The sequence below is a fragment of the Artibeus jamaicensis genome, unplaced genomic scaffold (genome assembly GCF_021234435.1).
Source record: "Artibeus jamaicensis isolate MK-2021 breed Jamaican fruit bat unplaced genomic scaffold, CSHL_Jam_final contig_426, whole genome shotgun sequence".
Taxonomy (NCBI): domain Eukaryota; kingdom Metazoa; phylum Chordata; class Mammalia; order Chiroptera; family Phyllostomidae; genus Artibeus; species Artibeus jamaicensis.
The window spans coordinates 2,979,610-2,992,511 of NW_026521826.1; the positions used below are offsets into that span (position 1 = coordinate 2,979,610).

General features: G+C 49.6%; 1 protein-coding gene across 3 annotated transcripts in view; it reads right to left on the reverse strand.

Moving 5' to 3' along the window:
* Nucleotides 1-12,902, reverse strand: part of FAM171A1 (family with sequence similarity 171 member A1) — a 128,945-nt gene that overhangs the window by 27,566 nt on the left and 88,477 nt on the right. The window contains exons 4-5 of one of the 3 annotated variants that reach the window (XM_037141294.2): nucleotides 7,262-7,420; nucleotides 2,070-2,246 (exon numbers count right to left, since the gene is read on the reverse strand). In XM_037141294.2, coding sequence (XP_036997189.2) covers nucleotides 2,070-2,246; nucleotides 7,262-7,420 — 336 coding nt within the window. Of the gene's footprint in view, nucleotides 1-2,069; nucleotides 2,319-7,261; nucleotides 7,421-12,902 lie in introns of all 3 variants that reach the window. The other 2 variants (XM_053665816.1, XM_053665817.1) reach the window with 2 other exon arrangements.

Genomic DNA, 12,902 nt, shown 5'->3' on the forward strand with positions numbered 1-12,902 from the left:
AGGCAGAATACACAAGGAATGAAATGCAGTCTTGTACAAATAAGAACACAGGCACAAGTGATTTGCCCAAAGTGGGATTTGCAATGTTACAAGGAGCAGAACCCAGGTTTTCAGGATACAAAATGCAAGCTTTCCCCTTTCTCCTTCCTATTTTCTCTCCAGGCCTCTTCGCCCACGTCCCTTCCTCCCATCAGAAGTCCTTGCTCTTCAGAGACTCGCCGTCACGGCCCCCTGACATTGCTCTCTCCTGGCAGCCCAGGGCTCCTTCTGTCCTCAAAGCCACCGCGCTGTAGAGAACACATGCCAGCGACAAAACGCCCTTCCCACTTGGGGCAGGGCAACCACCCATCTGCTAATGCCGGGCTCCGTGTGCCTGGTATAATCGCTGAATCCCACAGGAAGAGTTATGGGGTCTGTTAGTAATTATTCAAAAAGTAAAAACAAAAAACAAAACAACCCCCCCACACCTCTAGAAAGACCAACACGCATTTGGTTCCAAAAATAAATTTCTATAAATTACTCAAGAAATTAGCTGTCTTTGAAAACACTTGATGTTAAAAGGCCTCCCAATAGTCTGGACTGGGCCACTTGAAAACCAGTGTTTTCGGGCTGGACTTCTGGGACCCGGCACCAGAGGCTGCGAGGCCAGTGTGCAGCCAGAGCCTGAGCACAAGCATGAGCTGCCGCAGCGTGACTCTGACTGTCGACCACAAAAAGTCCTGCAGAAAGATCTGGAAATGTGCATTAAAGCTGCCGAATGTGCACACTTTTAACCCAGCAATTCTACTTCTTCCAAAATCTTATCTCAGAGAAATAATCATGACTACGCATAAAGGTTTATGATAAAGATAGTTATCACGCACTGGTGAGAATATTAATGTTCTTCCTGAATGTAGGGGATTGAGCCCCCAAATCATAACAGACCCACGGGATGGGATACTATGCATTCATTAATGTTAACACTGCAGAACAGTAGCCGATGCTATGGAAATACGTTCGAGACATACAAGCGATTTTAGAAGCATGCTATAGAACAGTACACAGCACACGATCCCATTTCTGTTCACTGTATACTTTGTGGCAGGCAGCCTCTGGGGAGCCCCCGCATCCCCACCGCTGGGTGTGCGCACACCTGGGCAGCCACCCCACCCCCACCGTCGGGCATCTGCAAAGAAGTGATGGTGTGCCACCCTGACACCAGGTTACAAAAGACTGTGGCGTCCGCTTTGTCCACTTGTGCTTTTTTACTTTCAATTTTTATTTCTTCTTTGGACCATTTGGGCTGGTGGAGGCGAGCTGCTGTGCTGTGAGCAACCCCCCGGAGTTGCCCACGTGGGGAAGAACTGAACCCCTGCCCGGCAGTCTGTGAGGAGCTGAGGCCTCCAACACGCCTGTGAGAGAGACGGGGCCGTGTTGCCAGCCCAGCTCAACCTCGCGATGAGGGGGGCCCTGGCTGACGGCCTGTCGGCAGCCTTGCCAGAACCGCCAGGCCGGCTGTGCCTGTGTTCCTGAGCCCCCGAAACGGTGAGATGACAGGTGTTCACTGTGGTCTAAAGCTGCTGGGCTCGGGGGCAATTTGTTACCTGGCAATAGATGACTAATCCATGTGTGCACTGTGAAATGACTGAAGGAGTGTGATCCAAAATACAGTTAGTGGTGCTTTCTAGGTGGTGCAATCATAATTTTTCTTTTTTCTTTTTTTCTTTCGTGCAATGTTGGCAATGTTTTCCTTTTTTCAGAAAACAGTAAAAGAAAACCACACGACCAAGAGAGATCATATACCTTCTAAAGAATCAAATTATAAAGATTAGGGGAGCATTAATAACATTTAAAGATTATTTTCAAGTAAATTAGCTTAAATGTGCAAAAAAAGGGGGGAAAAAAGAACTACAAAGAACGTGCCTGAACGGCACACGGCGGGAGTAAGCGCTACCCACCGAAACCACGCATGCGCTGCGAGTTCGACACCCTCAAGTAGGGGAGACGCGCGCCAGCCTCCTGGAAGAAAAACCAAACAGTAATGATGAAGTCATCTGTTAACCGACTGTCGGCACAGGTGTCTCGCTTACCCAGCTTCTGGTCAAATCGCCACGCTGCGACGTAGGCATTGTGCCTCAGACTGCTCTGTGTGGCCAGGGGCACGGTGACATAAATGGGGCCATCCACCAGCACCGGCGTTCCGTCACTGCCGAGCAAGTGCACACTGACGGCCGTGACTGGGCTCAGGTCGTACCTGGTGCCGTTTCCTGGAAGCAAGAGGCATTCTCCATCACATGCACACAAAGACCTGCGTGGGGCCGTGGGGACCATCTCCAAAACTAAAACAGAAAACAGTGACAGCTACCAATTGCTGGGTACGTGCCTCCCATCTGGACCCACCAACGGAACAGACTGCGTTCAGCACTTACACCACAATCCTCCCCTCGACTTTCTAAGGTAGAGAAAACCCCCCATTTTACACACAGAGAAACTGAGGCTCAGAGAGGGTCCTAACGGGAGCTGGCCTACGGCACAGAGTAGTAGGTGTCAGGGATCCAGACTCGAGTCGCGCACTCTAATGACTGTGTTTTGCTTTAAACCACGGCCTCAAAAGGGAAGGACTGTCCCCAGTGTGACAGGGAGGGGTGTGTGGAGACCCCTGACACTGACCCCTACACAGAGGGAGCCCCATGCACATGTGATTACTTGGCAGACCACCAAAATGAAACCCAGTATTTTTAAGTAGAGACTGCCGTAAAAAGAAAAAAGTAAATTTCTTCAAGGAGTGCTTCAAAATATTAACTTACTTCTTCTACTAAAAGTACACTATTGAAAACTTGGGCTTGAAATATTTATGAGTTATTTTAGTCACCATCGTTATTTTGATCTGTTTAAAAGGAATTTAATACACCAATCATTCTGCACTCAAGGCCTTTATCCAGGCCAGTGCTTCAATGACTGTCTACTTTACAGATAAACGGGGCAGTGCTTTTGAGACCGACATTATATTTATACATGTAAGCAATCCACTTTAGAAAATTTTTTCCAGTGAAATGTCATCTCAAAATGTATTCTGTCATAACTGTAAACCTTGCCTTAAACACAAGGACAAAAACACAGTGATAAAAAATTTAAGCTACATTAGAACATAATCTGTGGGATTTCGTATTGAGCTATTTATATACTTACCTACCCATCAATTATCTGAGAGAATTCAAACCTTCGATCAGGACTAAATTTAAACATTTAAAGCTTGTGCATGAAAAAGGGGCCCCATGCTAAACCTGACAAGCACGGGGCAGGCCTGCATGGCTGTCTCACAAACTCGGAGACCTAAAGCGACCACACAGGATGGTCTGAAGTGAAAACTTCTGAACTAAAAGCAAGCGAAGATGGGTAGTCATGTCCTAGGGCAGAATCTTCCTCGACAAAGGTCAATATTACCTTAACTCAGCCTGTCTGTTGTACTTCTGTATCTAAGATAACACACCTTTGGATGGTCAGAGTAATTCCTTTCTCCCCAGGCCCATCAGGGTGGATCTCCCACCTCCCCCTCTACCCAGGTGCAGGACCACAGAGCCCTCAGGGTCACCTTGTTCCCCTCACACAGTCTCTACCTGCCGTCGGTGTTAACTGTTCACTATCCAGGACCCACCGATGGAAAAGAAGTATGTCTTCATTCTACTCTTCATCCAGTCTCAGAGGTTCCCTGCTTTGCTCTCTCCTGCCTCCCTGATCTACCACCAATGAATTTTATGTCACCTTCCCCACACCTCCTCCTTTGATGCTGATGATTTAATAAAGGTGCAAAACCGCTGTTCTCTGGAGCATTTTCTCGATTTGTTGAGATTTGGCTTCCTGGCAACTGTGGTCAGCTCGGCTCAAATAAACTCATATACATTCTAATGTTTCTTAGTGAACTGCAGGGTTTCAACAAGTGAGAGCTAAGCCCTTCGTGGGGCACTGTCTGTACAGCAACCGACAGCAGTGTCCTTTGTGATTTATACCTGTACCTGGTGTTCAATGTAGGGAAAGGTGAGGACGTGGGACTTCGGTCCAAAGGTCCACGGGGGGTCACAGATCCACGTTCTGAAATCTTTTCGTCTGACCATTTCATTTCAGATAAAGAAAGCCAAAACCCAGAATTTTCCAGGTTTCTGGGCAAAATATCTTGTGGGTGGAGTTGACCTAAATGTGCACATCGCCCACAGGTAACATAGAAGAAGAGCTGGGTCTGCAATGGGTACAGCTCTCTGCTAGGTTCTGTTGGGTTCTCTCCCTGAGAGAAATTAAGTTACTTACTCGACGATTAGAAATAATAACAACTTAGAGATAACGTTTCAGTGCGGTAGTGCTGCCTCCTTCCTCAAAGCTGAGGCGGGACGTCTGAAGGGGGAAGCATTCCAGACAGACTCAGCATCATCCGTCCTTCCCCCACCTCACTCTGCCTCCGGACTCCCAGAAACGCAGCCCCGGTTCCCCACTCATCACCTCTGCATTCTCCCTTCCTGTCATCTGGCATGTTCCTGGCCCAGGAAGCAGGGTTCCTGTACCAAGTGCTTACGTGGCCTCAGGCAAGTGACTTTGCTCCTCCGGGGTTTGATTTACTGATCTGCCAAACTGAGGGGGTTGGACTAGATGTTTTTCTGTGAGTCTAGGGGAAGAAACAGACTCAGCTATAAACATTTGGAAGTAAGTACACCGCTGCAGAAAAGGGCATGTTAACTCAATGCAATATACATTAAGTTCATGTGCTTCAACGTTCTTTTGAAAGTCCTCTGTCTGAACACACTGCAGGCTTCTATCTGGGTACCGAGGCCTCCCTTCTCAGTGCCCCACTAAATGCCTTCCAGATGACCCTCCCTCGGCCCTCCCACTTTCTTTAGTCTGGAAAGATTCATACTCTGAAAGGCTAAGTTGTTTCTCCTCCAGTTCTTGTTATGAGACTGTAACTCTCTATCAAATTCTGAGTTATGTGTATAAGGGGGTCTTTCCTTTCTGTTCTATCTTGTTACCTGGCTCCTGTCGTGTCTGAATGAAGACAGGTGTCAGGCCAAAGCGGCAGGGCTGGGACAGCACCACTGGCCCACACACGGCACCTCCGATTTATCACTTTGTAACACGAGGGGTTTTGCTCAGACAGCATCTAGGGTTCTGTCTAGCTTTGGATTCCATCGCCGACTTTTCTGGACTGCAGGACAATGTCACCCATTAGTCATTTAACTGACTCCCCTCTGTCTTCCTGGAGTTACCAGAAGTATCAATAATTTCTTAAAAACCCATTGGGGACATCCCAGAACAACGCTGTGCTTTCTCAGCAACCACAGGGGACAGTGTAATGCTGTGCAGGCGTGGCGTGTGCCCCTGCGTGACGCCAGGAAACTAACGGAGCAGACGAGAGGGCAGAAGCAAGTGAGGACGTGGCTGAAATCTGCACATGCCTACATCTCTCTATTTCCCCTTCTCGAAGTTCCCTCCAAACCGGACACAGCTCCCCTTAGGACGCTCCGAGGAAACCAGCCTTCGGAGCACCACCCCATCACATCCGGCCACTGTCACTGAACTCTAGTTATGACCTGTCCCCTCACACAGGCTCTCACGCTAAGCCAAAATCTCCTCAATTTGGTTTATAAAACAGGAGGCAAACAACTACGGGGCAGAGGAGAAGCTGTGCACAGAGTGACCTGGAGGTGGGTGCCCAGCAGGTGAGCTGCTGGGCTCGTACAGGGGGTCCGTGCGCCCACACCTCACAGGTGCCGGCGACCACACCGTGGGTGGCTGGCTGCCGTTAGCACTGAGCGAGTTCTCCCTTGGTCAACTTACCCGTTATTTCAGTGGAAGAGAAGTTGAAAGTAACCTTCCCAAGACCTCTCTTCCCTCTGAAATAACAGTGATTAAAAAAAAAAAAAACTCCACTAAAATCAATGGTCCTTTGCCTTTCTGTTCTTCTCTCCCCATCATCTCAGATTTCATAATTATTCAAGAGCTCTAGAAAGAGGGGCGCGGAGAAACTAATGGGCTCCCTGCAATGAGGTTGTTCCTCCAAGTCGGGGCTTTACGGTTGTGCACCATTTTGTCAGGAGACTGGGGGAGATCCCACCGTGGTCTCGGTTACACTTTATCATGTTCGAAACACGAGTTTTCTCCTAGGGCTGTGCATTTAAAGTAAATATTAACACCTTCCCCCCATAATGTTTACTTAAGATGACTACCATGCACCTGTCCGATTACTGACTATTAATTGCATCACGATCACATAAAAGTTAAAGGAAGAAGAAACATTTCTGAAAACAAGTACCGCGGAGGGAAGAAAAGCAAATGACAAATCACCAGGTCATCTCGATCTATAACCAGTAACTAACTGATGTTCTGCAAAACAGATCAGATGTTGCAGGTTCAGAAGCTTTTTCAGAGCGATCAGTTACGTAATCATTCCGAAGAGATATTCAATGAAAGTGTCCCTGGGAAGTGCAGTTACTTACTCACCCACCAGGATTAAACCCAGAACAGCCTCTGGTTTTCGAGTTTACCCTGTGCCTGGACTCAAGTGTCCGGGAAAAGAAGAGGGGAGATAAGAAGATGATTCAGCACTTTGGACGCAGCACACTGCCATCGCCAGAAGGGCGGGGGCCACGGCAGCTCCAGGGCCTGATGAACTGTGCTGCTGGCCGTGGACAGAGGCGGAAGGCACAGGTCTGCAGTCTTTACTGATAAGAATTTATTACAAATTCACTGGCTGGTGGCTTTTACTTTCTCTGATATTTTTGGGGTGGAGAACACTGGTTTGCTCACCTTGGATCAGCCCCAGTGCCACCTTCCCTCCCGGCTGTGACCGACAGGTGGGTGGTGGGTGGCTGAGGCTGTGCACCTCTGCAAAGGTCAGCAAGGCAGGCTGCGCCACCAAACACCCAGTCCCAGGGTCAGGGGGAGAGAGGCTGAGGACAGAGGGGCAGAAAACCACTAACTCTGACCTTATACTTAAAATGAATTACAATTTTAATTAAAAAAAACTACTCTGAATTAAATATAGTCAGTTTACCAAAGGAGAGCTCAGAGAAAGTGCTTAAGGCAGTTGGTACCAGCAGAAGGCTCAAGGAGACAGTCAGTAAAACTCAGCAGTGATGCAGAGTAAATTCCTTAAGTAACAGTTTCAACGTACTTGAACTTGGAGAAAGAGCTCCCTTCCCCCTCTCGACTTCAATTCTCCCATTCAGTGCAAACACTTCAAGCCACATGCAAAGCCATGCGAAGCCTGGCTGAAAAAAGAAGAGACTCAAATTACCTGTTCCGTTTCCATCTAATCCTCGCAAGTATGGAAAACTGTCCACCTCGGAGGGGGAGCTGGCGGCAGTGAGGAAGGCGGTCAGGTCGCTGTAGCTGGTGTTCTCGGGCAGCCGCAGTGACCTCCGCTGGAAATGAACGCGTGGCTGCGGCCGGGCACCTGCAGAAATTAGCCTTTGAGTTACATCCCCAAGGAGCAGTTTCTGTTTTCAGAAAATGCCAAAGGAGGAAGTGTTTCTTTAAGGTCTCAGCAGGGCTTCCCCTGCCCCCGGCCCTCCCCTCCTTGCCTCCCATCCCCCCTTCACGCAGGACACTGAGATGTGACAACACGCTATTATGGGGATAGAAATAATAGCCCATTGTCACATTCGTTTCAACACAGGATGTTATTTAGGTTTTTAACAAAAAGCTTTCCAAGTACTACTTGTGAGCGGTCTTTGCACTGCACGGCATTTGCCCGTGGTCAGGGCAACATCCTGGGAAAGAAGCAGATGACAACGTCTTTACACAAATGAGGCAAGAGATACCCTTCGATGGGGGTGCAAACACATCCCTCTCTCTCTGAAGATCTGGTCAAACTCCCAGACCCAACTGAAGCAGAGCCAGGGAATTAAATCTGCAGCCGGACAAGAAATGCAAAAAAGGGCCCGACAGGAACGAGCGCTTGTCCTTCTGTGGCAGCCGCCGTTTGGCACCCAGGCTCCTCTGGTGGGGCGCATCCTATTGGTGACAGATTACGGTGCAGATTTTACGACGAGGCTCTTTTAATAATGTGAAGCGATGCTCCTTCCCCAGGCCCAATTCTGTGCAGAAGGACGGTGGAGATGACAAGCGCCTGTCATTACCCTGTGACATCATCTGCAGTTTGGCTTTGCTCTCGATGTTGTTTTGATTGTAACACCTGAACCTGTTTTACCTAATGCTGTGGTGACAGTCACGTGATGAAAAGGTGCCAAGTCATTTTGCGTAAACCCAGCAAAAACATCATTTAGACAAAAATTAATAGAAATGGGAATCACAGCATTTACTTACAAAAGTACATATTCCTCCCGAATAAATTGGTTGCTCAAAGGCAAGAGTCGGTCCTGACACCCTGGTCGTCATTCATGCCACCCCAGGTGGAGTTGGACCGCGTGGCTGGTGGGGGTCACACTCTCCCCAACCCATGGTGGTCTGACCCAAAGCCCCACTCAGAGTTGGTCATCTTTATGCTTGAGGATTCATTTTAACTGCAGACCGGAAATTTTCAAGGGGATACACCTACCTAGAAGTGTTCTAGAACAAGGGAGTTTTACAGCTCAAAGGGGCAACTAGCCCATGTCTCTTCCCACAGGTGAGACCGTGGGAGCCCACAGGACTGACCGCCTACACTGATGTGTGGGGTGGGCTGCCTTGACCATGGATGACTGAGGTGGTCATGGTACTCCTCAAACTCCTAAAAACCACTGATTAGATTTCTCAAAGGACTGCTTCTCCACTCCATAAAACTGGCCCAACATCAGGGCCCATGGCAGCTGGGGGCCCAAAGCCATGACAGTCCTGTGCAACTCTGGTCACCACTGAAACTAAGGGGGCACACGCACCAGCCCTGCTCAGAACATCAGTGCCCTATCTTTACCCCTGAAACAGACCTTTCGTCATGTACTAGCAGCCATATGTCAGGTAATATGTTTATTTGTACATCTTGTAACTTGTATCTCTTCTTGGTCTGGTCTTCTTTCCTCAGCCTTCCTGCTGTCACTGTTTGAATGTCACAGGCTTCCCAGGCTAGGAGCTGTTTGCGTCTCACAGTCCCTTCCCTCCACTCCCCACATGTACTGTGGCCTCTTTGGTCCTCCTCCCTGCTGCCCTTGGAGACAGAAAGTCAAAGCCAACCCTTGTTTTTCCCCTCCTCACCCCCAACTATAGAGCAGCAGTCATTGCTCCTGATATATTTTTTCAGTGAGAGTGAACTTTGAGACTTACTTTCCCTTTCTCCACTGTTTGTCAGCTTAAAGATGTTGCTGATGCCTGGGTTTCACACAGTGGGGGGACAAAGGACCAACTAAGATAAATAGTGACAGGTCTAAAGTGTGACAGGGCAAAGAGGGCACTTGTCCTTGTGAGGGTTAGTCCCACGGGTTACCCCAAACAGGGGGGACACATGCCCCCTTTGGGGCCTAGGAATAGCCCCTGTGAGACGGGCAGGTCGAGCTCCTTGTGACGTCCCCCTGATTACACCAGGGGGTAAGGGGACTAGACCAGGACAAGGGGAAGGGAGTCACACTGCACCCAAGGGAAGCACCCCAGCCCAGCCTTAGGGGGTTGGCCTGGGACCCGGAAACCACAACCAAGGCTGCTCTCCAGCTCCCAGGGGCCCCTGGGATCTTGTCCCAGTTCTGTGCCTGTCTGTCTGTCTTCTACCTGCTCTTGTTCTCTAATGTGTTATGCTTTTTAGTGGGAGATGTATCTCTCCACTCCCGACCCCATCCCTTCTCTCACCCTGCTGTCTCCATTCCCTTTTGTTCAGGAGAAGTTGGACCACGGCCAGACATCTGGGTCTGTCTGCTGTGGCTGGGGGTGGGGGCACAGAGGGGCCATGCTGGGGCAGGTTTGCTACAGGGGCACGTGGCTGGCTCTGCTGGTTTGACACATGCTGTGGCCAGCAAGGCCTGGGCACTGTCTGCTGAGGCACCAAGCACGTGCGCCACCATAGAGCTCCGGCAAGGCCCCCCTGCCTGGGGAAATGACCAAGAAAACACCTGAGGGGTGTATGGGTTGAGGCTATTCTGAGCCATGGTGTAAATAAAATTTGAAGTGGTGTGTGGGGGTTCGGGGAGCATAATGTCCTCAAGTTCATCTTCGTATTGGAGTGGCTAAATTCCCCACCTTTCAGGAAGGGAGAAGGAGAGTGGACGGGACAGTCTGTCCGTCTTCTCCGGATGCCTCCCGCCCACTCCCCGCTGCATCTGTCTCGGCCTTCCTCTGTTCTTCTCAACCGCCATCCTCAAAATGCTCGGACCCCCTCTAATGAAAACACTGGGGCACCCTGTCCTCTCTCAGCACCTTAAAATCTTCCTTCCCTCTTCTCTCTGTCCCTGCTTTCTTCCAAGGTCAACCCAAGTACCCAAACTCTTGCTTGTTTTATTGTAAGACTTGGCTGAACCAACTATTTTTGCCTTCATGAGCAATCTTCTTATGGACTTTTTCTCCCCAACCAACAATTATACCCATTGCATCCTCATCTACAAAAATAACAATAAAACATGACTTTAACTGTTGTTTCCATAAGCAGGTGTCTTCTCTCCTTCCACCCGCCCCCCAGTGACGTGGCTTCTACCCCCAACACTCTCTGCCCTGGGCGAGGTCAACTGACCACTGTGCAATCTGCTAACCCTATGGCCATTTCCCAGCTGGCCTCCTCGCCGACCTCTTCACAATGGTCAACACTGTTCACCGCCCCCGCCCAGCAACCCTCCTCCTCGGCATTCATGGCCCTGAACTCTGGTCTCTCCAGAGTCAGCCCACTCTTCCTTCTGCGAGTACTTTTCTCTCCCTCCTCCTCCTCCCTCCGATGGAACAGCCCCTGCTGTCGATGCCGCTGCTGTTCTTGGGCTCTATGCCTACCGACTCCCCTCCACTGCCACACACTGGGCTGTCACCTTCCCCTCTGGCCTGAGACTCTCTGCCATGCTCCGTGTCTGCATTTCCTCTGCCTTCTAGACACTGCAACCCGGAAGCCCATCAAGCACTCTAAAATCCTCCTCTGCCTTGCCCCCTGAACAATAGCCCATTTTCCCCACCCTCACGTGTGATTCCAGGTTGGCACCATCATTTGCCCTTCCTACTATCCTGCACATTGGCTCAGGGGCCAGGACTGGCCGATCTTCCTTGGTTAACCTTTCTAGCATCATCTTTTCCTCCCCCTCTGCCTCTACCCCCCACGACCCCACATTACCCCTGGCTTTAACTATTGCAAAAGTCTCTTAACTGGCCCCTTGCTTCAGACTTATCCCTTTTCATCTGCTCACATACTGACTTTTCTAAAATTCCACTCTGATTACATCTTTTCCCTGCCAAGAAATCTTCAACGGACCCATATCACTTACCAATGAACAATGGCAGCAACCATGAGAGACCAACTAAGACCTAAACTACTACTCCATCTGCCCATAAATTCAGCATTTTAAGAATTCAAGAAGTTTCTACATACACATTATTTTATTTAATATTCACTACAGTCATGTGAAGAAGGAACTCTTGCCTCTGTAGGTGAGAAAATCGAGGCTCAAAGAGGATAAGTGACTTGCCCAAGGTCATTCTGTGTGTAGGGGGCAGAATGAATTCTTTCCATTCTAACCTCCGTACCCCTCCCGGAACACCAGGCCGACACCAGAAGAGATGGTCTGTCCCTGCCAGGCTGCTCCCAGCCGCTGCCAAGTGGGCCTGCCCAGCTCTCTGCTCCTGGGCATCCACACTCTGCTCCATGGCCAAAGCTTCTTCCCATCCTCTACTTGCAAATCAACATTCGTCCATGTTGCCTCTTCTGTGTAGCCTTTCCTGATCCCACCCCAAGGTCAAAATTCTATTTCCATCTTTCCCACAGCACTGATCTTTCCCTGTCCTGTATTATGCTTATATCTGCACATCTCCCTGATCAGAGGCGCCATTGGAGGAGAACACGGGCGGTGGAATCACTTAGCTGTATTTTTCAATCTTTCCTCTGCCACCTTCTAGTTCAGTGACTTTGGCCTTCAGGTTCTTTATCCTTAAAATGGGCATAAATCACATCTGTCTCACGACACGGTTGTTAGGGTGCTAGATCAGTACACATATGCGGGACACCTAACGGTACACCTCTTGGTATATAACAGGTGCAGGATAAGCAACGGGTTTCCCATCTCTTCTCCCCTGTTAGATGGAAGCTCCCTCATCACAGGTACTCTGTGCAACCCATCACACTGCATCCTGTGTATAGCTGGTACCCAACAAAGTTTACAGCACTGAATGTACAGCTGAGCTATACTGAGCAACTCACTGTGTACTAATAATGGTCCACCTCAGTTCCCACTGGGTCAGGGCTCCTCAGTCTCGGCACCATTAATGTTTCGGACCAGGTGGCTCTTTTTGGGGGAACAGGGGCCATCCCGCACATTTCAGTGTGTCCAACAGCATGAGTGGCCTATACCCACTTAATGCCGGTAGCGGCTCCCAAGTTAGGACATCACCAGACATTGTCCAACGTCCCTGGCGACAAAAGTGCCCTCAACTGAAAACCACTGTACAAGACACTGGGAGCACCCTCACACCCACCCAAAAACATGAACGAGGGTCCCCCTGCAACGGGCTCAGGCTGTGGAAGGGAAAAAACACAGGCTCTGACGTCTGGAACTCAAGAGCAAAGAAGATAGCCATGGAAAAAGCTTAGTTCTCACAGTGTTTTCAACACTAAAACAAGAGACCTGTGCTTTAAAAAAGTACAGGAGAAACTTCAAGAGAGAGCCACCAACTGTCCCAGAGAAAAGAAGTTCTGTAGGTGCTACTTGTATGCAAGACTGTGCGGAGGCAGATGGAAGTGACTGCGCACCTGGAGGAAGGTTTGTGTGTCAGGAAGGCTGAGGACTCTGTGGGAGCCAAGTGCAGGCTGCGGGGGCCCAGGGGCA